The sequence below is a fragment of the Mesoplodon densirostris genome, chromosome 10 (assembly GCF_025265405.1).
Source record: "Mesoplodon densirostris isolate mMesDen1 chromosome 10, mMesDen1 primary haplotype, whole genome shotgun sequence".
Classification (NCBI taxonomy): domain Eukaryota; kingdom Metazoa; phylum Chordata; class Mammalia; order Artiodactyla; family Ziphiidae; genus Mesoplodon; species Mesoplodon densirostris.
Window position 1 is genome coordinate 56521414 of NC_082670.1, and position 25731 is coordinate 56547144.

Sequence of the window (25731 nt, forward strand, 5' to 3'; positions counted from 1 at the left end):
CTTTCCATTCTTCTTCCCCTGGTCCATTCATTCTCATCCCCAGTCCTCAGCCCTAGTGCTGCTTCCTAAGGGTAATGTTCTCATCTTCTGAAGATCAAATCCCCTGTGTATCTCCCTTCCATTGTATTTGCCACATTCCATTTTTGGTACTTAGTAATGTGATGGTTCAATGTCCACCTCCCTAGGGCTGGAACCACATCCCTCATGCTCCCTCCTGCATCCCATGATCCACATAGAGCCTGGCATAAAGGAGGAGCTCAATGAATACTTGAATGAATCTGTGAGTGAGTGAGTGAGTGAAGATCAAGAATAACAGGATTTATGTCATGGAGTGTTCTGCCTATGTTTTCCTCTAAGAGTTTAATAGTGTCTGGCCTTACATTTAGGTCTTTAATCCATTTTGAGTTTATTTTTGTGTACGGTGTTAGGGAGTGTTCTAATTTCATTCTTTTACATGTAGTTTTCCAGTTTTCCCAGCACCACTTATTGAAGAGGCTGTCTTTTCTCCACTGTATATTCTTGCCTCCTTTATCAAAGATAAGGTGACCATATGTGCATCACAGCAAGGTCCTTTTTGACCCACCTTCTAGAGAAATGGAAATAAAAACAAAAATAAACAAATGGGACCTAATGAAACTTAAAAGCTTTTGCACAGCAAAGGAAACCATAAACAAGACGAAAAGACAACCCTCAGAATGGGAGAAAATATTTGCAAATGAAGCAACTGACAAAGGATTAATCTCCAAAATTTACAAGCAGCTCATGCAGCTCAGTATCAAAAATACAAACAGCCCAATCCCAAAATGGGCAGAAGACCTAAATAGACATTTCTCCAAAGAAGATATACAGATTGCCAACAAATACATGAAAGAATGCTCAACACCATTAATCATTAGAGAAATGCAAATCAAAACTACAATGAGGGCCTCCCTGGTGGCGCAGTGGTTGAGAGTCCGCCTGCCGATGCAGGGGATACGGGTTCGTGCCCCGATCTGGGAGGATCCCATGTGCCGCGGAGCGGCTGGGCCCGTGAGCCATGGCCTCTGGGCCTGCGCATCCGGAGCCTGTGCTCCGCAACGGGAGAGGCCACAACAGTGAGAGGCCCGCATACCGCAAAAAGAAAAAAAAGAAAAAAAGAAAAAAAAAAAAAAAACTACAATGAGGTTATCACCTCACACTGGTCAGAATGGCCATCATCAAAAAATCTACAAACAATAAATGCTGGAGAGGGTGTGGAGAAAAGGGAACCCTCTTGCACTGTTGGTGGGAATGTAAATTGATACAGCCGCTATGGAAAACAGTATGGAGGTTCCTTAAAAAACTAAAAATAGAACTACCATACGACCCAGCAATCCCACTACTGGGCATATACCCTGAGAAAACCATAATTTAAAAAGAGACATGTACCACAATGTTCACTGCAGCTCTATTTACAATAGCCAGGACATGGAAGCAAACTAAGTGTCCATCAACAGATGAATGGATAAAGAAGATGTGGCACATCTATACAATGGAATATTACTCATTCTTTTTTTTTTTTTTTTTTTTTTTTTTTTTTTTTTTTTTTTTTTGCTGTACGCGGGCCTCTCACTGCTGTGGCCTCTCCCGTTGCGGAGCACAGGCTCCGGACACACAGGCCCCGCGGCCATGGCTCGCGGGCCCAGCCGCTCCGCGGCATGTGGGATCCTCCGGGATCGGGGCACGAACCCGTGTCCCCTGCATCGGCAGGCGGACTCTCAACCACTGCGCCACCAGGGAGGCCCATGGAATATTACTCATTCTTAAAAAGAAATGAAATTGAGTTATTTGTAGTGAGGTGGATGGACTTAAGAGTCTGTCATACAGAGTGAAGTAAGTCAGAAAGAGAAAAACAAATACCATATGCTAACACATATATATGGAATCTAAAGAAAAAACTGGTTCTGAAGAACCTAGGGGCAGGACAGGAATAAAGACGCAGACGTAGAGAATGGACTTGAGGATGCGAGGAGTGGGAAGGGTAAGCTGGGAAGAAGTGAGAGAGTGGCATGGACATATTACACTACCAAATGTAAAATAGGAGCTAGTGGGAAGCAGCCACATAGCACAAGGAGATTAGCTCTGTGCTTTGTGACCACCTAGAGGGGTGGGATAGGGAGGGTGGGAGGGAGGGAGACGCAAAAGGGAAGAGATATGTGGAAATATGTATATGTATAACGGATTCACTTTGTTATAAAGCAGAAACTAACACACCATTGTAAAGCAATTATACTCCAATAAAGATGTTAAATGGGGGAAAAAAAAGAATAACAGGAGTTTTCCCTGCTGCTTTTACCCTCACAGCTACTCTGTATTTGCATATGTACCTTAACAAATTTTCAAAATATTTCCAGATAAGCGATCTAATTTGATATTAACAATTGACTCGAAGAGTAGAAAGGGTAACCCATGCAGGTGACTTGTCCAATGTTACATGGCTAGTAAGCAAAAAAGTGGGACCAGAACCAAGCTTTGTCACTTTTCAGACCAGGGCTCTGGCCGTTAAACAACCAAAAAGGAAGCAAAAGAAGATAACGTACAACTTAATAGGCAGCATCTACACAAAAGACAATAAAATAGAGATATCCAAATAAAAACACAAAATAAGATTTATTTTAGGCTGATGGAACTTTGGTTCATGGAACACGGGCACAAGTTCTCTAAGTGCTGGCATTTTAGCCTAGAAGGTTTGGGCTCTGACATAGAGCAAGTCACCTAGAATTCTGGTACAACAGGGCTCAGTTAATATTCTATCATAATTCTCATTAAAATTTAGATATTCAATAAATGTCGGCTATTAAATCATTAGTGGGAAAGTCTATTTCTGGAAACCTTTTCATCCTTTCCTTAATGAGACTATTTATTTAATTTTGTAAGGAAATGAGAGAAAAGTTAATCACTTAGCAGGTTGAGTACGTAACTGGGTCCAGTTGTTTCAAAGAGCAGCCGCTAACTAAGGCTACTTATTCATTTAGCTAACATTTTGAAAAGACCTGCTATTTAAACACAACTTCTAAATGTGTTTACATTTTCTGTACTAATTTTTATTTTTTTTAATTTTTTTTAAATTTTTTTTTTGCTGTACGCGGGCCTCTCACTGTTGTGGCCTCCCCCATTGCGGAGCACAGGCTCCGGACGCACAGGCCCAGCGGCCATGGCTCACGGGCCCAGCCTCTCCGCGGCATGTGGGATCTTCCCAGACCGGGGCACGAACCCGTATCCCCTGCATCGGCAGGCGGACTCTCAACCACTGCGCCACCAGGGAAGCCCTGTACTAATTTTTTTAATGACAATAATTGAGTGCCTTTATAATATTACGCGAATACACGCTTTTAAGTTCAGATGTTATTTACCTAATAAAATGGACAATTTTACGTAAATGTTAATTTACATGAAAAGTTAATCAAGTATTTACGGAGTGTTGATCGTACTGAAAGCTCCGTGCCTTTCCTGGGGCTTATATCAGAGCACTTCTAGTCTCCATATATTATATATATATAGATATAAATTTTTATTGAAATAAAGTTGATTACTCCACTTATATTTAAACTCATTTTGCTTTGAGTTTAGTCTACCGGGTAGCACTTTCTTTTGGGGGGGGGAGGGGCGTGGGTAAAGGGGGAGGAAGCTGTAAAAATGCAAACTAGACGTGCAAAAATTCGTGTACAGGGATCTGCAGTTCGCTCTCACCTAATGAAGAGAGGATTGGGTAACAGCTTAAAGTCCACAGAAAGTTTCACTCGTCTGATGGAATGTATGCAACTGTTAACAATTTCCTACATTTGCCCACATTTCCAGTGAACAAACGTTATCTTTGCAATCAGGAAAATACAAGTGAAAAAAGCCGGAGAAAGTCGCACTTCGCTTGTCCCACGGGGTCGTTTCCGAGCTAGGGGCGTGTTTGCCGGCTCTGATGAGTTCCCAGCGCCGGCAAACGTGCCCTCGCCCGGGACCTCGGAGACAGGCCGCCAGGCGCAGCTCGCTGGGCTAGTCGTGCCGCGGCCGCGGGCTGGTGATTCGCTGCGCCGGGAGCGGGGAGCCCCAGGCGACAGATCGCTACGCCCCAGACCCACGCGCGGGGCACTAGGACTGCGCGCCTGCGCGCCCGGTCACGTGACGGGCGCTCCGCGCAAAGCGGGTTAAAAGTCACGACCGCGGAGTGGCCGCGAGCGGCCGGCCAGGCGGCGCGGCGCACCCTGCGTCCCGTAAACTGGTTCTAAAGGAGGCCGCCCGTCTGTCCTCGACCACCTCCCGCCCCCTTGGCCCGGCTCAGCTCCAAGCAACGCGCGGAGCTGCCTAGCGCCCCTCCTGGCCGCCAATACATGCGCGCGAAACTGCGTCTTTCAACTGACAATGAAGCAGTAACCGCGCAGCCAGGCCGCTCCGGGCGAACGAGCGCGAGGCCGGGAGGGGGAGGGGGAGGGGAGAATGATTGGGCCAAGCCCCGCCCCAGCTCGCGCCCCCATTGGCCGGCACCGCGGTTCTGGGCCCGCCCCCTAGCGGACCTGTCGCATTGTGACAGGCGTAGGGGCCAGTTCCTGTTGGGTCGGGGGCGGAGTCAGAGGTAGCCTGAGCTCCGCCCAGACGCCGGGGGGCTCCTCCTCCTGCTCCTCACGGCGGGGCGGGCGGCGTTTGTGGGGGGAATGTCATTGCTTCTCCGAACCGTGGTGCCGCCTCCGTCTGCTCCTGCTCTTTCTCTGGCGCCCTCGTCCCGTCGGCTTTCGCCGCTGCCGCAACTGTACTGGGAAGACGGATGGCTAGAGGGGCGCAGGGGCCATCCGAGTTGAGAGAGCGGCGGTCGCGGCCGCTGCTGAGGCGGAGACTCCTCGCCGCCGCCTCCACCCCCCGTCCCCCGGCCTCGCGGCGCTAAGGGCGGGCGCGCGCGGCTCTCTTCCCTCCTCCTCCTCTTTCTTCTTCCTCCTCCTCCTCCTCCTCCGGGTCCCCACCCAGCACCCCTCGGACCAGGCGGCGGCGGCGGCGGCGGCGGCGCGGAGCGAGACCCGCCGCCGGGGCACAACATGGCGGAGCCCTCGGCCCCGGAGAGCAAGCACAAGTCGTCCCTCAACTCATCCCCGTGGAGCGGCCTCATGGCCCTGGGGAACAGCCGGCACGGCCACCACGGGCCCGGGGCCCAGTGCGCGCACAAGGCGGCGGGCGGCGCGGCATCGAAGCCGGCCCCCACGGGGCTGTCTGGGGGGCTGTCGCAGCCGGCCGGCTGGCAGTCACTGCTCTCCTTCACCATCCTCTTCCTGGCCTGGCTCGCCGGCTTCAGCTCGCGCCTCTTCGCCGTCATCCGCTTCGAAAGCATCATCCACGAGTTCGACCCGTGGTAAGTGCCCGCCGCCCCTCCCCCGCCGCGGGGCCAGGACCGGGACCGGCGCCTCCCTCCCCCCCCACCCCACCGCGCTCTGCCCGGACCCGCCACTGGTCCCGAGCTCGGGCGCGCCCCCGCTTGCAAGCGAAGTTTCCCCCGCGCCGCTCGAGGCGGGGCGTCGGAGCCCGAGCGGGACCTTGACCCGGGTCGGGCGAGTCTGCAGACTCCCAGGAGGGCGAACGCTTCTCTTCGCAGCCGCCTCGGCCCGCGGAACCCGACCCGCCGCGCCGGGCGGCGGACTACCCGCCTCCCCGCCCGCGGCTCTCGCCTGCTCACAGCTTCTCGCGCGCGTTTTCGGCCGGTTGGGATGGGCTCGCCCAGGGGGTACCCTGTTGCAGTTGGAGGTGAGTCCAGATGTGCAGGAGCCTCGTCGGCGCAGCCTCGCAGTTGCACGCTTTTACCATGTCTCTCTTGGCTCTCAGACGGGAAGGGAAAAAGCGAGGGAGTGAGGTGTTGGAGGAAAGGAAATAAGACCCCTAAAAGTGATCTGGAAGCTAGGGACGCTTATTTAACGTTAGATATTTTCAAGAGTGGCTTTTTTTTCAAGCCTTTAAGTGCACTCTGCACCTCACCGGTCCATAATTATCTTGGGCTACTTTTCAGAGCAGGCTCATTACTCTGTGAACCAAACTGTCACCCTCAGTATGTTATGCTCAATATCCGAAAGCGTTGCATTAGTTTCTTTATTGGTCTCTGCAGGAAGGGTTGTGGATTAGAGAACAAACAGTACCATAGTGATGGGGAGCCCTGGATTGTAATACTGAAGTTTCACGTGGTATCAGGGACTCACCTGAATGTTTTAGGAAATTACCGCATAAAGAGCACTAGCTAATTTAGCTAACAATTCACTGGTCTGTGAATTACTTAGATAGGAAGAGTGCTTTAATTTTTTTTTCCAACTTGACCAACCTGGGTTAAGTTTTCTTTGTTTTTTGTTTTAGCCCTAGTCTATGCCTTTTAAACTGACTTAATTCATCATCTTGATCCATACCCTTGAGTTCATCTTACTTCCTTATAATTAGGCCCAACTAAACTTGAGGGTATTTGTCATTGGAAGTACAGAGAGAGAATCTTCTTGAGAGTTACTGAATATATGGATAATAAATATTGGGGGAGTGAGTTACCCATATATTAAAATACCAATTGAAGTTCTGTTACAGATAGAAAAATTGGTAGTGCATCATCTGTTGAACACCAGAGGGGTCCACTCCTGGAGAATCCAATTTAGGTAGACAGTTAACAGCTCTGACATGCTTCCATGAAACGTTTCCATTCCATTTTAGAGGTTTGATTTTTTTTAAAAAAACAACTTCTTTATTGGAATCACAGAAGAAAATAAATTACTGTGACGCTTATGAACTAGACAGAGTTTTCTTAGTCTTAGCTTTGAAACACATAAGCAAATTAGATAAAAATGAAATTGAAACCAGAAAATGAAAACTGCTAATGTTTTGCTGAACATGTAAAAAGAGAAAGTTGTGTTTTTTCACTTTGCAAGAGCAGAAGTGCATGGTTGACCAAACATTACGGGTAACAAAAATTGTGAATAATATTTCTGGAGAGTATCATTTTTATAAACAGAAGGCTGCATAATGTTTAGTAGTAACATTGAGGCTTAAATTAAGGATTGCAGAAAAATTCGCAAACCAATGATGAGATGATTGATATTTTTCCTAATTTTGAAGGAAGATTAGAAATCTGCATCAAGTGAGCCAAAGAGTTTCTACTAAAATTGAGTATTATAATCATGAAAAGTCTTATTGGGTTGCTTCATAGATAAGTTTTTTTTTTCAATATGGCAAAAAATTAAAAGTTGATTTCTTCTCTAGTTTCAAGAATATGCTTGTAGAGCATAACCCTTTTTTACTCACAAAAATTTGTTTGCATCTTTCTGTGTATAAAACACATTTCAGAAACATCCTTTAGTAGGACGAATAACACTCTACATTCAAATTTTAATTCATATACTCTAATCTAAAGGTATATAAACCTCTTCAGTCTTAAAAGACCTACTTAATGTAGGTTTTCAGCTTACTGGTAGTTTTAATATATACGTTTTATTATATTCCTGGTTAAGTGTTTATGTTCATAATGTTAGGTAATTCTGACTAGTAGTAAATAGCCTTTTATAATAAAGGAATTGTCCCTGTCCTTTATTGTGAATGGAGATTTGCCAGTATAAATCAGATGTCTTAAGTATAATTCAGGTGACTTAATGAGAGAATTTTCAGTCAAAAAAAAAATCCCTTGTTTGCTCACTTATGTTTTTCTTTTCATGTCTTTCAAAGGTCTCAGTTAGGCATCTTATTTTTATAATCCATTCCTGTTGAAAATTTTGGATTTTAAAAGTGGTTTTCCTTCAGAGCTACTAATAGTACCAGCACTTTGATTCTACAAACATTCTAGTGTTATATACTATCTTGGGAGTCTCTCAGATTACTGTTTTAACATGTAGTAGTAACATGAACCTTTAATGTTTAAATGTTCCTCTCAGGTTGTGTATCCACAAACCAATTTATTCTGGCCTTCCCTGATCCCTTTTTTCTCATGTCCCTTTACTGGCTTCACTTCTGAAATATTTTTAGTGAAAAGTTTACTTTCTCTGTTTGTGAGTTATTTCTGTAAATTTTAACATTAGTACTTAAATTGCGTAAGACTCTAGTTAGCTGCCAAAGGTGACTCGTTGTCACAAAGTTATACTTGTTTTTTAAGTTTGTCATTCAAGTTATTTTATAAATCTTACCAGTTGTTATAAGGGTTGGTATGTGATGTTCAGTAGTATTTATTGAATTTTAAAGTACACTGCACTTTTTTAGAACTTTGCCGCATTTTTGGTAACGATCTCTTCACCACTTCACTTTAGTAATTTCCTCCCTTATCAGTTGACTTGATCAGACATGAGGACACAGTTTGAGAATTTCTTGTCTGCACTTGGCAAACATTTGGTTGACCAATGAGTTTAACAGCACCTAATTTTATCTTCTTTTTATCTGGAGCAGAATGTAGTTTCTACTTACTTTTGTTGTAACTATTAATACTCATATTAACCAGGTGCTTTTCCCCATAACCATTATCTTGTTAAATTGTGGTAGCTTTTCCCACAGAGACAATGGAAAAGCTCCCTATAAAAGAGTTGCATTTTTCCCTGCCTGCACAGGTTGTAGGGGGTTCTCCTTGGAGCCCTAGAAGAATTCTCTGAGCCTTGAGTTCTGGCTGCAGTTAGCTGTAAAAGGGCAGCAGATGCCTTTTTGCAGGGCAGAAGGCTGCAATTTAGAGTTGAAACTTGGGATGCAATTTTTCATAGAAACTATGGTATAAATAGGTTAATTAGTACAAACATGTTTTCAAAGGAGTGATAAACCTTTGGAACATAAGCTGTTTGTAAGTTGGAGACTACTTCCTGTACTTTGAGGTCTCCATGTTTTTCTTCACTTCGAAGATGACAAAAAGAGGCTATTGACCTCAGTTCTGAAGAAGACAAAATGGGTAACAAAACAAATTTTAGATCAGAAACATCCCATAATCTTAAAAAGGCACTTTATGGAATCATTAGCAACAGCAGTCCACATGCACTTCAGAACAGGTACAGTAAGTCCCTAAATACGAACCTTCAAGTTGGGAACTTTCAAAGATGGAAACGTGCCCCTGTGTGCCAGCTGTTGTACTGTACTACTGTACTTTTCAAGGTACTGTACTGTAAGATAAAAATGTTTTCTTTATTTTTTGTGTTTGTTTTTTATGTATTATTTGTGTGAAAAGTATTGTAAACCTATGAGAGAATTATCTAGTACAGTACTGTTATCTAGTACAGTACTGTGTAGCTTATTGTGTTAGCTGGGTACCTAGGCTAACTTTGTTGGACTTAGGAACAAATTAGACTTCGTGCTCTTGGAACAGAACTTGTTCTATGCAGGGGACTTACTGTATACTGTCACTGATTTCATTGTAATTTAAAACTTCTCTAGCCTTGAGCTGTTGAGATCATTCTACGTTATAAGAACACTCAGGGAGGAGGTGCAAAGAGTGCACTGAGCTGCTGGGTTGGATGATGGGATTGGACCTCCTCCCATCGGGTGAGTGTGGTGGCTCCTATAGGTAGTAATCCTGGGTTTCCTGAGGCATGTCCTGGGGGAGTTAGGCTCTGTCAGCAACCACTTTGGAACTTTTTCTTTCTTTAGAGTATTCGTACATTGAGGGCTAACTTGAATAATACTGCACACCACATACTGCCATGAGTAGTTTGCACAAAGACAGCATTGGTCGTAGAAACTTAGAATAAGGAATTGCATTATAGGCTCTGACCCAGTTATTATGAGTATGAGGAAACTTACTAGTCTGTCTATGATCTATCTCTGATTTTTATGCTCTCAATAAGTTTTGGGTGCTTTGGGGTATGAGAGAAGTTCTCTTCATCATGATATATTATTAATCAGTGCATATGTGCTCTCAGAAATAACGGAAAGATTAATATTCTCCAGTGACTGAATCATATTTTTTTCCTCAATTTGTTTACTTTGCAAACTTAGTGCTATTAGAGAAAGACAATATTGCAGTTAACTTGAATTATAAAGCACCCTACAATTCAATAGACCTGTATAATGCTAATTGTTATGAAAATTTTCAAGCATACAGAAAAGTTGAAAGATTTTTACAGTGAACACTCATACTGAACATGTAGACTCTACAGTTAGTATTTACTTTACTTGCTTTATCATATCTTTTTATCTGTCCATTACTGTTTTTAAATCTTACTTGTAGGATACTGATAGTGTACTGTTCACTGTAATGTAAAGAATATTATCTTTGTTCCTCGACTCCATAATAAAGAGGAGCTCTTATTTCCGGGTAGCATTTATTTTCTATAATACTTGAATATAATGAGTATAAATACTGTTTATATATCGTCTTTGCTTGGAGTGCAGGTTAGAACCAGATTCAATCATCCTAGGTTTTGGTTAGTAACTTACCTAACCTACATCATAAGTCATTGCATTAGCCCAAGTTTGTTAAATGACTTTGTTGAATCTGGTGTCTCAGGAGAAACTCTGAAGTTGTTATAAAGATATTGATGTTGGTTTTATTAGATTTAATTTATGTGGAACTCCTAAACTCTTTTGAATTATTAGAAGCCCTTTATTGGTCAGCCTGTTGCTTACTGTGATGAGTCTTATGCTCTTTCTTTGCCATGTTTTATCCACATGGAATGCTTAATGGAGTTTTATGTATGATTGCAAAAGTGGCTTCTGTCAGTCCCTACAATAAATAGGAAGATAGGAAAACATTTTCAAATAACGTAGGGCCCACAACTATACTATATGGGCAAATTAATACTATTGAAAGGGAAAAAATGTAAATGGTTAACCTGCTACTCCATCTTCACTCCTTTATTTGCTTTACCTTATTCTGGTGGACATTTTTTGTTTTTAAACCTCTTACTCTTTTCTGAGAAGGTTTCTGTGTCCTAACTTTACCTTTTTCTTACATGAATAATTTCCAGGGATTTAGAAATTGATAGAAAGTGGCAATACCATAAGATTAAAAAAAAAAAAGTTTGTTAGGTCAGGGTTGGAAGAAATAGGAGCAACTGCTCAAGGCTCTCATACTTTAGTATTGATAAATGTACGTTAACTGGCATTTGTAGACATTCCAGGAAACCTTACTACTATTTTCTTTGGAAAAGTGCTTTCATAGTTTTAAATGAAAGACATTTAAACATATTTTCGAGTATAACCTGTATGTAAGTTGGTGTCTTTACGTTGGAGAAGTTTGTACTACTTTTAGGAAAACAAATTTCTAGAAAATTGTGACTGGTACACTAAGTTGACCATATCATCTGTGACTTTTTTTCTTTCTTTGGAACTTAGTATTGCAGGGTAACTTTAGCATGTGTTCTAAATAGTGGTAGATGCTTAGTTTTTTACCTTGTCTTACAACTTGATTTTAGATCCTAGAATTGAAGAGATCAGGTAACATCTTTTATTTCTGTAGATAAAAAATACTTCAATTTAGTATTCCTCTCAAGGATTGAATAATACAGGTCCACCTGTTCTCCAAAATCTGTCTCCACCTGTTCCACAAAATCTGTGTCCTTTTTATTGCATTCTCTGCCTCCAAGGCAGGCTTAAATGAACGTATCCTCCATTTAATTTAATGTTTTTTAATCAGCGGCCCTGATTTAAGTCTTAACACATTGACCTATCAAAATGCCCTGGGCACAGTCCCTGCTCAAGCCAACCACACTCATTAATTGGATGATGGCTAATTACTTTGTTTGTTTTGATGTAGGGAAGAGAGAAGAGTTGATGGTGGCTTAAAGTTGTTATACCTGAATGACTAGGGAATTTTCAGAGAGGGGCTTTTAAGGGAATAGCTGAATGAGAGGGAAAGATGATTGAATCCAACTGAATGTTGTTTTCATTTACATTTGTCCGTAAAAAGTTCAGAGTAATGAGGTTGGAAATATTAAGCCATTTGAGTTAAGAGAATTATGGCATGGAAGTTAAACTTTTGGAGTAGACTCAGAATTCTATAGACTAAAGGACTTTTAGAGTATATGTTGGTTGGATTGGCTTGTTTTCTGGGTGAAGAAGCTAATTGCCAGAGTGGTGAAGTACTTTTTCTAAGGTGGTATACAGTTGTGGCTTGGCTAGATTCTTTTCTGTTTTCTTTGCACCTGTGTTTGCATTAGAGGAACTTTTTGAGAAGTTCTTTGAAAATTGTTACTTCAGAAGATGAGGGAAGTTAGTGTCTACCATTCAGTTTATTTTTTTTAGAGATAACTTTTTTAAAAAACTACTTATTTATTTATTTGGCTGCATCAGGTCTTAGGTCATCAAATCCGTGGCGTGTGGGATCTTTGGTTGTGGCATGCGAACTCTTAGTTGTGGCATGTCAGATCTAGTTCCCTGACCAGGGATCGGACCCGGGCATCCTGCATTGGGAGCGAGGAGTCTTAGCCGATGGACCACCAGGGAAGTCCCTACCGTTCACTTTAAATTGACAGTGTGGGAGATGTTGGCAATTCAAGTTTAGTCATGGAAACAGCTTTTGTGTGAAGTTTGGCTTCTTTAGAACTAGTGATTTTAAAAACTGCATCAGTTATCTGTAATTTCCATAAGTTAATAGTTTCCATAGTTTAACTTTTCAAACTTTTATTTTTTGACTTTTTTTCCCTTCATTCTTATCCCAAGGGAAATATTAATGCATAAAAACATAAGGAAATTTTGTTTCTCTTAGTAAAGCATTAGCGATTTGCTGATAACCAAGTTGGTAATGTTTCTTTTGGGGTTTCCTTTTAATTTCTTTTTCATGCCTTGAAGCTTTATTAGCTATTCTCAGGTAAAGGTTTTTCTTCATACTATGGGTGCTCTTTCCTTTAATGTTATCTAGCAAACTCTCCAACCTGCAAATGACTTCAAGTGAATTTGGTTTTTAAACTTAAATTATTGGACTCCTCTCTCTTTCTATAGATAGATGGATAGATAATATTACAGCACATACTGTTTTCTATACTATTTTTAAAATTAAAATATAGTAATTCATAATTAATTTCTAAAGTGCCAGTATATGCACAGCTTAAATTATTGTTTGTTGCTGGCCAGATGAGTGGAGTTGGTGAAAAGAATCATGCCTGGAAACTCACTTGTGACCATAATGCTTTTTCTTTTTTAATTGAGGTAAGAGTCGACATATAACATTAGTTTCAGATATACAACATAGTGACTTAACATTTGTATACATTTTGAAATGATCACCTGGGTAAGTCTAGTTAACATCTCTCACCTTAACATAGTTACCCCCAATTTTTTTTCTCGTGATGAGAACTTTTTAGATCTACTCTCTTAGCAGTTCATGCTTATTCTTATAACACCAGTAACTCCTGTAAAGAAAAATACACCCTATTTAAGAAGTTTTTATTGTTAAACTAAATTATTATACGATCTTACTTGTGTAATCCACAGGAAAAATAATGGAGTACAGAGTTATTGGAAGGTAGCACTCTTGTAGTTTTTGAGTTATTCTTTGAAAATGTCTTAAATATTTACATAAACGAGAAAAGAAATGTATTCTACAGAGGCTTTTTATTATCAGTGAGAAGATGTTCAGTTTCAGCCTTTAAAAATTTTTTTCACTTACGGTGAAATATAACACATTCTGAAAAGTATTTAAACCTAATATACAGTGTAATTATAAAATAAACACCCATGTGACCATCACTCACATAATCAAGAAAATTGCCACGACCTCAGAATTCTTGGTGTGTGCTTTCTCAGTCCATCCCCTTCCACACCACACACTTTACAATAATTACATTCTTGCTTTTTCCCCTAGGTGGTATAATTCTGAGTGCATTCCTAAGTAATATAATTTAGTTTTGCCTATTTAAAAACTTTAGAAAAATGCACTTGTGGCTTTTGTGTCTTGCTTTTTTTGCTCATCATTGTTTTTAAGATTCATCTTCACTGATCAAAGGGTTGTTGAGTGTATGTGGATAATAAGGTTTAGCAATAATTTGATTAACCAGGCTTCTCACGCACCGAGGAGGTTGCCTGCTCTTTTGCAGCAGGAAGGAAGTATCTGTTAGAAAGAGAAGGCATCCTTGTCTTCACTTGAGATAAAAAGATTGTCTCATGGTTGAACACTGAGCTCTAGTCAACCTTGTCTCTAGATAACCTTGACAAGTTTTTTAAAGGTACTAACTGGCCAGAGAGATTTAATCTTTCAACAGACACTGAGACTGCAAAGAAGAGGGTTGTGGGGGGGAGGAGACATCACTTTCAAGAGCCAAATGATAATCAAATAATCATAAATGCAAAATTACTGGATTTTAAGCTGCAGCTTTTACCAACTATTGTTCGTTTTAAAGAATATATATTAAAATTTATGTAAGGAAAAGAGTTGCTGTAGTTCTTGAAAGAAGGAAGGAAAGAGAGTGTTGAAAGGGGATCTGAACTATAGGAATTTAGGAAAACCCTAAGACGGGACTGTTTTTGTTTGTTTGTTTGTTTTTGTTGTTGTTGTTTTTGCGGTATGCGGGCCTCTCACTGTTGTGGCCTCTCCCGTTGCGGAGCACAGGCTCCGGACACGCAGGCTCTCGGGCCCAGCCGCTCTGCGGCATGTGGGATCCTCCCGGACTGGGGCACGATTCCGTGTCCCCCGCATAGGCAGGCAGACTCTCAACCACTACGCCATCAGGGGAGCCCCTGGACTGTTTAATGTATTGGTATTTTTGTAGAGGATTGTTGACCCTGGGTTGTGTGTGATTTTGTTTGTGTTGATATCATGGGCTCTTGAATAGCTTTCTTTTCTCTGAAATGTTGTTTTTCCTGTTGCTTTCTTCCAATCTTCCTTGGCCACCACTTCTTTTCTTTTCCCATATTGTTACCGACCTGGGTTCTTCAGTCAGTAGAAATTGATACGAGGCCTCTTTAATCAGTAGATAGACGGATACAAGGCCAGATGAGGAATTCAGGCAAGACTTTACTGGGACTTGTGCTGCAGCAGAAGGGAGCAAAAATAAGTAATGGGATCCCTTGCTTGCTCCCTGAGCGGGGGTGAGCTGGTCCCTTAGGGGTGACAGTAAGGGCAATTGGTGGGTCGGGCCAGAGGGGTGGCTTAGGGGGTCTTCCTACCCCCTTGGTGATGCTGTGTGCAGGGATCATTCGCAGTACCTGCTTTTGGTCCTGGCATCTCAGAAATGGCAGTTGGGTTTTGGCTGTTTTGTATCATGTTGTTCATAATTTGCCCCAACTGAGCATGCACATGGTTATTTTTAGTCCCTTACAGTTTCTTTGTATTCTGTTGCTCCAGGAGATGTTTGTCCAGGTGCAAGCACTGTAGTAAAGCGTCCCAGGTCCCAGCCTGTCTCAATATCTTTATTGATTTAGTAGTTGTCTTAGTCTTCAGGAAGAATGGGAGAGATATGATAGTAGTAGGATCCTTTCAGAAACTGTCTTGAGGGGATAAGTTGTATTCAAAGAATGGTAAAAGGTCATTGATCTTTAGGTAGGAACTTAGAATCTATTAGGATATGAGAATTTGTCATTATATATTAGTGAGTGATTTAAAGATACTATTGGAAATGTGATTCCAGCTTATGAGCTTTTAATTAGAAAGCAGTTCTTAAGTGAACTAAACATGAATGCTTCTAATGCATTTCTATTGGTCAGAATGATTTTGATCAAATTGGTTGGTATTTTTCTGCTGTGCATTAGTATGGAACCCATGCTACTTGAATAGATAACAGTTGATTTCGTTTGTGAACAAATAAAAGACTGTATGATTAATTCATTATTAGTTGAAGAAGAATTTAAATCTAGGACTGTCTTTCTTCAAACTTCCAATGTAGTCAATCAGTGTTTCTAAAGAATTCAAACTTAAAATTTAAATCAAGTATCATAAGGAAGATATACTTATTACCCTTTCTCCCCCAAATCCCATGTAATACATGCCAGAGAGAAACTTTGAATTAGGCTCTGTTTGGATAATGGTCCAACTTAATGATTTAAGCTTTTTTAACACCTCTAGTATTCCTCTTGTGTGACTTCTTCAGGGAAGTAGGGATATTTTTCTGAAATGTATTAACTATTAGGAAACATGCCCAGCATACTTCTTTCAGATAACAATCCAGTATAGCTTATCTGCTTTACGTGAGGTATAGGTACAAGTTTTATTAATCCCAGTATAAAGTAGACTTACTTCAGTTAAATTTTATGACTGTTCATTTAACTAAATAGGCCAGAGCCATTTTGAAGAAGATTTTAACACGTGTAATGTAAAAACACTCAAGGAGACTAAGTTATTCGTTCTTTGCTTAAATTGGCGTTCTTTGCCTAAATTGGCGAGATACTGTTGTGGTGATGTGGTGCTCATTTCCCCCTCGAATGAATAATAACAATTTATTGTTACTGTTACTATAGAAAGACAGATGGAAGATCCTTAAGAAAATTTTCTTCCCAGAATGTCTACATTATATTGGGAACTTAGTGAGTGTTCAATTTATATTAACATGGATCCTTTATCCTTAATGATAACCACATTTTATGTTTTGGTGATGATAGTAATAGTACAGGAAGTGCTTATTGTGTAATACCTTGATAAACCTTGGACTTGACTGTGCTGTTGGGAAAATCATATGTGTGGTTGGGATTTTTTTTTTTTTTTTAAGAAGATGTTGGGGGTAGGAGTTTATTAATTAATTAATTAATTTTGTTGTGCTGGGTCTTCGTTTCTGTGCGAGGGCTTTCTCTAGTTGTGGCAAGCGGGGGCCACTCTTCATCGTGGTGCACGGGCCTCTCACTATCGCGGCCTCTCTTGTTGCGGAGCACAGGCTCCAGACGCGCAGGCTCAGTAGTTGTGGCTCACGGGCCTAGTTGCTCCACGGCATGTGGGATCTTTCCAGACCAGGGCTCGAACCCCTGTTCCCTGCATTAGTAGGCAGATTCTCAACCACTGCACCAGGGAAGCCTGGATGTTGTGATTTATAATAGGAAGTACATATTTGGTCTAAATCCCCTTGGAGTTTCCTAAATGTTGAGAGCTTTAAAGGTGTCTTTTGTTATGTTAATGAGTGACTTTTGGAAAGCTCCTGGGTCACCTAAGGATGGGGGATGGTTGCCAGTGGAGCCAACCCCAGTTATCAGAGGGTTGGAGCTTTCAGTCCCACCCCCTGACCTCTGGGGAGGGGAGAGGAGCTGGAGGTTATTTAATCACTGGAATCACCAGTGGCTAATAATTTAATCAATCATGACTATGTAATGGAGTCTCCGTAAAAACCAAAAGGATCAGATTTGGAGAGCTTCTAGATTGGTGAACATGTGGAGATTGAGAGAGAGTGGTGGGTTTGGAGAGGGCATGGAAGCTCCGCACCCCTTCCCACATACCATCTCTGCCATCTGGCTGTTCCTGAGTTCTACCCTTTTATAATAAACCGGTGATCTACTTAACGAAATATTTCTTTGAATTTTGAGAGCTAGTATGTTAGTATATTAATACAACCCAAGGGGTTCTTGGACCTCCCATCTGTAGCCAGTTGGTTAGAAGCATAGGTGACAACCTGGACTTCTGATTGGCATCTGAAGTTGATGGGGTGCACGGTCTTGCAGGAGTGAGCCCTTAACCAGTGGGATCTGATGCTCTCTCCAGGTAGATAGTGTCAGTTGAATTGTAGAACACGCAGATGGTGTCAGAGAATTGCTTGATGGTGTTGAAAAACACCACCCACCCCCAGCCCCTACACACACACTAGAATTGCTATGGTGAACCTCTTATAGTGAACATCAAAATCTTGCTCTCAATAAAAGTGTCATTTTAATCTTAAGAAGGAAAGAGTTGAAGAAAGAAGGTGATAATGCTTATAGAAGTAGTTTATGTGAGCATCAGTGATTGCCATCAGCAATTGAGAGATGGCTAGTTGGATAGATGGATACCTTAGGAAGAACTTTAAAGGGAGGGAGTTTTTAGTTACAGAAGTGTTTCTTCCAAATACAAACAACTCTTGAGTAAAAGTTCTGTCTCCAGTTTTAACTCACTAGTTAAGGAACATTGAATAAGAGAAGACAGACAAGTTAATATCCAATAACCATATGAATGATAAAAGTTCCAGTGTTAACTTTTGAGATGATAAATGAAAAAAGATATCAGCAACAAAAGTAAAATTCACAAGCTGGCGTTTTGTTTGAACATGAGAAATAATATCTTGATGTGGAAGAATAGAAATGACCATTGTATATACAGGCACTAGTTAGAATATACTAAATCATACAAATGATGAGTTTGGGTGGGATTAGATTAATGATCCATTTAGTTTCTTGGCTCTTAACTTTCTAATAGGTAATTTATATGGAAATTAAGCAACATTTTAGGAAGCCATCCCAGCTCTGATCTCTCATTTAAACTTTACCATAAGAGGTTAAAGGATACTAAATAAAAATACTCACTAGGGATGAAATAAGTTGCTTGTCTTCATTAAAGTGTCTGCAGTGGAAATAGTTATGTCTATGTCTAGTCATTGGGAGGATCATTGAGTATTGTAGATCTTAAGAGTTAAGTAAACCAAGATATATATTTATCTTCTTTTACTATGGATTGAGCTCTAACAAAATGACTAACCAGCTCTTTAATTATACTATTATTCCATGTAATAATAGCAGCATTCCCGTGAGTCCTAAACCTGATGTGCTGTAATGATCTCACAAGATGTTTTTGCTTAAAAATGTTTTTTTTTTTAGTCTTCATCCATCAGTGTGCCTTTAAAAAAATCTGTTATAGTGAGTAGGGTTTGTTGAATAAATTGGCAATTAAAATATTAAACATGTTAAATTAAAAAATTTAATAAACTTCATGGAAGTTTAATTTCAATCCTAATATTTTTATTCTAGTTAGCTAAAGAAGACTTTTGTTCGTTTGTTTGTTTTGCGGTACGCGGGCCTCTCACTGCTGTGGCCTCTCCCGTTGCGGAGCACAGGCTCCGGACGCGCAGGCTCAGCGGCCGTGGCTCACGGGCCTAGCCACTCCGCGGCACGTGGGATCTTCCTGGACCAGGGCACGAACCCGTGTCCCCTGCATCGGCAGGCAGACTCCCAACCACTGCGCCACCAGGGAAGCCCCAAGACTTTTGTTTTAATATGCTAAGCAGCTTTCTGACATTTGAAAGAACAGGATAATGAAACAACGTGCAGCAGATGAACTGTAATCTTAAAACTGTGTAAAAGGACTTCCCTGGTGGCGCAGTGGTTAAGAATCTGCCTGCCAATGCAGGGGACACGGGTTCGATCCCTGGTCCGGGAAGATCCCATGTGCTGTGGAGCAACTAAGCCCATGTGCCACAACTACTGAGCCCACGTGCCACAACTAGTGAAGCCCGCGTGCCTAGAGGCCATGCTCCGCAACAAGAGAAGCCACTGCAATGAGAAGCCTGTGCACCACAACGAAGAGCAGCCCCCACTCACAGCAACTAGAGAAAGACCGCACTCAGCAGCAAAGACCCAGCGCAGCCAAAAATTAATTAATTAAAAAAAAAACCCAATTGTGTAAAGTCCAGTCATTTGTTCAAAGTAGAAAAATGAACTTGAGGCACAACTAAGATCTTTTTAAATATAAGGATATTTTTTGAAGGTTGCTAAAAATGAGTCGGTCACTTCATTAGAAAGGGAGATCTTTTCTCCTGTTTAAGATACTTTATTTTGGTTGTTAAAATAATTTACTGCATTTAAATGAAGTATCTGATATAAACAATTTAAAACAACAACAAAAAAAGATTTTCCTTCTGAAATAATAATTTAGACTTTTAAAAAGTGTTTGTGTAATAAGTTTTGGATGTCATAATTGTGGGATATGAATTCGCCACAATATTATAAATAAAATTTTTGTAAATCAAACTATATTTAGAATGCAACTTACATATAAAAGAATGTATCAATATATACCCATATATGTAATTATGAACCTAATGATAAACACCTGTGAAACCCTTACCCAACTATAGAACTAAAACATTATCAATTTCACATCTATTTATGTTCCTTCTCTAGCCTGTCCTCCTGGTTTTCCTCTTAGCACTAGGAAACAATCATCCTGAGTTCTATTTAACATTTCCTTTGGGGGGAAAAAAAACAGTTCATGTATGTATTTCTAGACAGTATATTGCTAAGTTTTGCTTTGTTTGGAGCTTTAAAAACTAGTATCCTACATATAAGCTTCTCTGACTTGCATTTTTACATTTTCTAGTTGATTAACATTTGGGTTTCCTGTTCTTTTATGAATAAATAATGCTACTGTGAACATTAAAAACTATATTCTGATGCATATGTGTACATGTTTGCTAGGGTATATACCTGGGATTTTGTCATAATATGTTTCAGTTGTTTATAAAAATATAAACCACCACCCAAAACTTAGTGACAAAACAGCATTTCATTATTTTGCAATCTGTATGTTGAGTGGGAGGTTCTTCTGCTTCAGCTTTGGTGCTGGGATGATTATAGTCATCGGAGGCTCAACAGGCTGCAGGGCTAGAATGGCTGGGATGTGGACAGCTGAGAATCATCTGGAATCTTGATTGGGAGGTCAGCTGGGTTTTTTCTTTTTTGACTCCTTCACGGGGGCGCTGCTAGGACTGCCTCACAGCGTGGTGGCTGGGTTCTAAGAACGAGTGGCCCGAGAGAGGAAGTTGTCAGGCCAATCTCTGAGTCAAGGGAGAAGATGCATATACCAGTAGGGACAATTGTTTTGGGCCATCTTAGGAGACTGGCTACCACAGTGTATTTATCATTTTTATCTCCTCTTCTGTAAAATATCTGTTATGTCTTTGGTCAGTTTTTTTACTGGGTTGTTTTGTATTTTGGTGTGTGAGGGGGAGGTGATACTAAGTCTAGGTTAAAGTTGTTGCAAATCTTACTGCATTTTGTGGCTTATTGGTCCTTAAGCAGTCCTGTGAGATAGATATTTTATTACCCCCATTTTACAGATGAGAAGAGTCAGTACTGCTTAGTATGTTAAGAAAGTAGGCCTTGAAGTCAGCCAGCCTCAGGGGATATTTTTGGTATAAAGAATAGCATATACAAACATGTACAAATATGAAATGGCATGATGAAATGACATCAATCTGCTTGTTACATCTCCCACCCACCCCCAAAAAAAAGATTGACACTTGGAAAAATTTACAAGTTTTTAAAATTCATTTATGGTCAATTATAATGTTTTAGATAAAGTTTGGCTTTTGTTAGGAAACAGGCCTGGTGATGCCAGAGTGACAGAGCTGGAACCAGTATATTCAGGTCCAAGTTGTCTAGTCTTGCTGCCTTCCCAGGTCCTCACTTTTCTTCCTCTAAATTATTCAGTTGGATCATTCATTCACGATCTGCCAGTACATTTCAAACACTTGTGTTAATAGCCAAACTAGTTCTGCACTCAGTCTCTTACTTTGAGGGTTTGCTGGAGTTCTCAGAACACAGTGGAAAGGAATTGGCTGATACTGGAGATTTCCTTGACTAACCCTACTTAAAAAGTTTATCATGAAAGTTAAGATTCATAAGTGTTGTGGTCAGAATGTTTAATAATAATTCTAATAAAGCCATTCACAATATTCAAATATTTGCCATATGTACTTTAAAAAGAACACTGTAGGCACGCATCAAGTGCAGCTGAGTTGCTTTAAAACTGAAAATGCCACAGAGCAATTCTGAATTCTACAATGTAAGACTTTGAATAAAATGAGGCAGCTTTCTCTCATGCCTGAGCAAATGCACAGTATACAGAAATAAACTTGTAGACACTTCCTCCCAACCCTCAAATTTAGGGAAATTGTTCTTTGTACAAGTATAGTTTCTGATCATTACAGTTCTATATGTTGAAGACAGACACCTCAGTACAGCTCTCCAGTGTAAAAACAGTGCTTCAGGCAGCATGACTTATTTTCATGTCACTTCAGGTTTCTTGGGTCCAAGATTCAAAGGTGGAGATGAAAGTCATAATAGTAGTTGTACTTAACTGGAGGGATTTTTGACATATAGTGGAATTCAGAGCATCTTTGGACTTTGAGACAGAAGTGTTTTTTTCCACTGGTGATACCAGCCATCACAAGGCTGAGCCTCTCACTCATTTTTATTTTTCCCAGCCCCGTATTCTTCCAGTTCCAGTGTCCTGCATGAGAATTAGTTACCCTTCCTCAAGAAGTAAACTGACGTATAACATTTGCTATAATGTTCCCATGATAAAGTATAGGTGTCGGGTAATTTGGCAAAAACTGTAAAGCTAGATTCCACCAGGTTGAGTATAGTACAACACCATTTGTAGAAAAGAGGGAAAAAATTAAGTTCATTTAAAATTCAATAAATGCATTTGTAACATTTGTAATTCTCAGAATAAGCACATTTTAAAAATAAGAATATATCAAAAACATTCTATTCTCTGAGGAGTTCAATACATGTTATTAGTTTATAGAAATTAATAAAATTACCTTTGATATGTGAAGGATACTAAAACTTTCTTATAGTTCACTATTTCCTAGCACCTCTTCCTCAAGCCTGAAATGTGGGTCAAAAGGGAGGAGAAAATTGAATCACTCTCCTTTTATTCTTTCATAACTGCTTGAGTATGGTTGCTGACACTTTGTTTGAAAATGGGGTGACTAAAACTAGGTAAACTGGATCACTTTTCCCCCCCTCTGGAATGTAGAATGAACTTCATACCTAGAAGAGAACATAGAAATTATTTGTTAGAGTGCTTACCCAAAGTGTATTCTGCAGAACACATATCCCAGGAATTGTAGTTCAAAACTAAATAACCTATGATGATTTAAGTTTGGAAAAAACTGAATACTCCATACACTTATTTACAGTACACATTAGCATGTTAAAATCTGAGTTCTTGAAAACAATATTGATTTTATTTAATATAATGTTTACATGTTTAATTTAGGAATCACTGTAGCTTTTTCTTTTTTAAATAATGTTCAGTGCAATGCAGTTTGGGAAATACTGATCTAGTTGCTTTATTTGATAGATGAGGAACCTGAGGCCTCGTGATACTAAGTGACTTTCTCAAAGTCACAGAGCTACAGCTAGGACTGACAGGCTTGCAGGTTTGAAAGAATTACTGCATTGTGAACGTCGAGTATATCCACATTATAATGGGAGCGTATATATTTTTTCATAAGTAAACAAGTATCTGCTCATTTATACCATCACCCTGATTTGTCTTGGTGATTAAGTTGAGTATTTTGACACCCAGCTCTTCAGTACTTGGAAATTTGTCAGATTTTAACATTGCAGTATAGCTTATGAATATGCCTTCCCTTAGGTCTTAAAAATTAAGATGTCCAGAGAAGGCCTGTATACATTGCTTATTTTGAGTGGCTGTTGTATTTTAGTTTATCTCTTGGTATTGCTTTCCCCCTGAATGTTTGCTTCACTTTTGAATTTATTAGTTGACCAAAACCACTTTGGTTCTTTAATCACAGCAAATTGTGGGTCATGGGATATTATTACTATAGATAGTGCTTGTTAGTTGGAAATCTTATTTCTATAGTATATGAATATGTGTCTTGACTTAAATATATGTATTATAATACATATTTATATATCAAATGCTTATTAGCTGGAAATCTTATTTATATAGTATATTACATAATAATTATATAATGGCAATGTTAGATAATATCTAATAACAATAAATAAATGTAAATCAACATGTTAATATATATAACATTTGTTGGAGATCTTGTTGCAATTATATATGAATGTGTACCTGACTAAAATGTGTGTTACACATACACGTGTGTGTGTGTGCACGTGTGCGCTTTATAGGGAAAAAGAATACATGAAGACGTGTGCATCTGCCTCTCGTGTAGGTTTTTTATTTTATTTATTTATTTATTTATTATTTTTTTTTTTTCGGTATGCGGGCCTCTCACTGTCGTGGCCTCTCCTGCTGTGGAGCACAGGCTCCGGACACGCAGGCTCATCGGCCATGGCTCACGGGCCTAGCCGGTCCGCGGCATGTGGGATCTTCCCGGACCGGGGCACGAACCCGTGTCCCCTGCATTGGCAGGCGGACTCTCAACTACTGCACCACCAGGGAAGCCCCTCATGTAGGTTTTTTAGATTTCAGTCTGTATTGCATTTAACTGAGCAAAAAGTATTGGATAATTTTAACTTATCAAATACACTCTTTTATATGTGATCCTAGAAATTTTGTTTTAGATTTTTTAAATGGCATTAAGATACTTATTTTGATATAATTTTTTGGTGCCAGCTTCTCATCATTGTTTCCTTTTTTTCAGTTTATTAAGTGTCCTTTATAAAACACAACGTACTCCTTTTTCAAATGGGTACTTAAGAAAACTGATAGCTGTCATTGCCAGTTAAGGCAGAAGTTGAGAGAGAACTAAAATGTGGATATATGTTTGAAAGTAGTTTTGCTCTGTGTGTTCTTGTCAGATCTGATATCTTTTTGATTTGTAATGCATTTCACCTTAAGTGGGATGGTACAGAGAAGTTCTGTAGGACATTTCCAGCTTTTGAACAACCCTTGTTTTTTTTCCATGTGTTGCTCAGGAGTAGAGAAACAGGTAGTTTGTCCATCTGATACATACAGCATGCTCTCTGCTTATGGAAAACCTCGAGTCAAAATGACCCACCCATCAGCTGTAAGAGCCAGGGAGGTTAGTGAGAGTTGTCTTATGACCCAGTAGCAACTGCTTTTACATAAATAAGTCATGATTTGATGGTGTGCTAGTGGTCAGTCTGCATTTGTGGGTCTTTTCAAACTTCAGAATTGACCTAATAATAATAAAATAGTAAAAAATGACTTCTTTGGGGCTTCCCTGGTGGCGCAGTGGTTGAGAGTCCGCCTGCTGATGCAGGGGACACGGGTTCGTGCCCCGGTCTGGGAGGATCCCACATGCTCTTGAGCGGCTAGGCCCGTGAGCCATGGCCACTGAGCCTGTGCGTCCGGAGCCTGTGCTCTGCAACGGGAGAAGCCACGACAATGAGAGGCCCGCGTACCACAAAAAAAAAAAAAAAAAAAAAAAAAAAGACTTCTTTATTCTGTATCATTAGTAATCCTTTGAAATTTTATTGTTTTGCTGTTGTTACTTAAATATTGATATGAATCTCTATAATCGTATTAGGCTTTAATATATCCTCACATGAGTTTCCATAGTTTGTTATAAAATTGGCTGTGTGTTTAATATGATTATATAAAGTGTTTATATGTATCACATGGTAGGATTGGATTTAGATTGTTCATTTAATAGTGTTAGGAAATTGGGGTTTTTTCCTCTCACATACTTATTAGCATGTCATTGTGGCATGCTTTGTTTTTGATCCTGCCACTAGATGGCAGGAATAATAAAAGGTAGATTGAAATGCCAGCTTGAGCTGCTGCTTTGTACTTTTCCCTTGCCTTGGTTGTTTTCTATTCCCTTTAGTGTGAATTTTGGGTATATATGTAGTCTCCTAACTAGTGGGATTTATGTAGATCTGGTACCTTGTGTCGCCTGAAAGTTCTTAGACAAGGTAAAGGAAAAGAGAAGGAAGAGAAAACCTTTAATCCTGGATGTTATTATTGGTGTTCTCACACTTTGGTTTTCACTTTTATTATCTCTGTGAAATTGTTCCTTTCCTTTATTTCTCCATTCTCTTACGCTTACATTTGGCATCCATAATTGATCATTTCTGTTGGTGGCACTGGTTGCCTTCTCATTTACGAGGTGAATACGTGTTAACCCAGCCAATTTTGTAAAATCGTATGCTACACTTTGCAAAAAAAGCCTCTTAGAATTATAATTGACTGTGAATCTTTTAACAGAATGACTTTTTTTTTTTTTTTTTTTTTTG

At 40.2% G+C, this 25731-nt stretch overlaps 1 protein-coding gene across 1 annotated transcript in view; it reads left to right on the forward strand.

Moving 5' to 3' along the window:
• Positions 1–4629: 4629 nt before the first annotated feature.
• The window catches only part of STT3B (STT3 oligosaccharyltransferase complex catalytic subunit B), a 101967-nt gene continuing 80865 nt past the window's right edge, over positions 4630–25731 (forward strand). Inside the window, exon 1 of the mRNA XM_060109529.1 lies at positions 4630–5347. Within this exon, the coding sequence (XP_059965512.1) occupies positions 5037–5347 (311 nt within the window). The 5' untranslated portion in view covers positions 4630–5036. The remainder of the gene's footprint in view (positions 5348–25731) is intronic.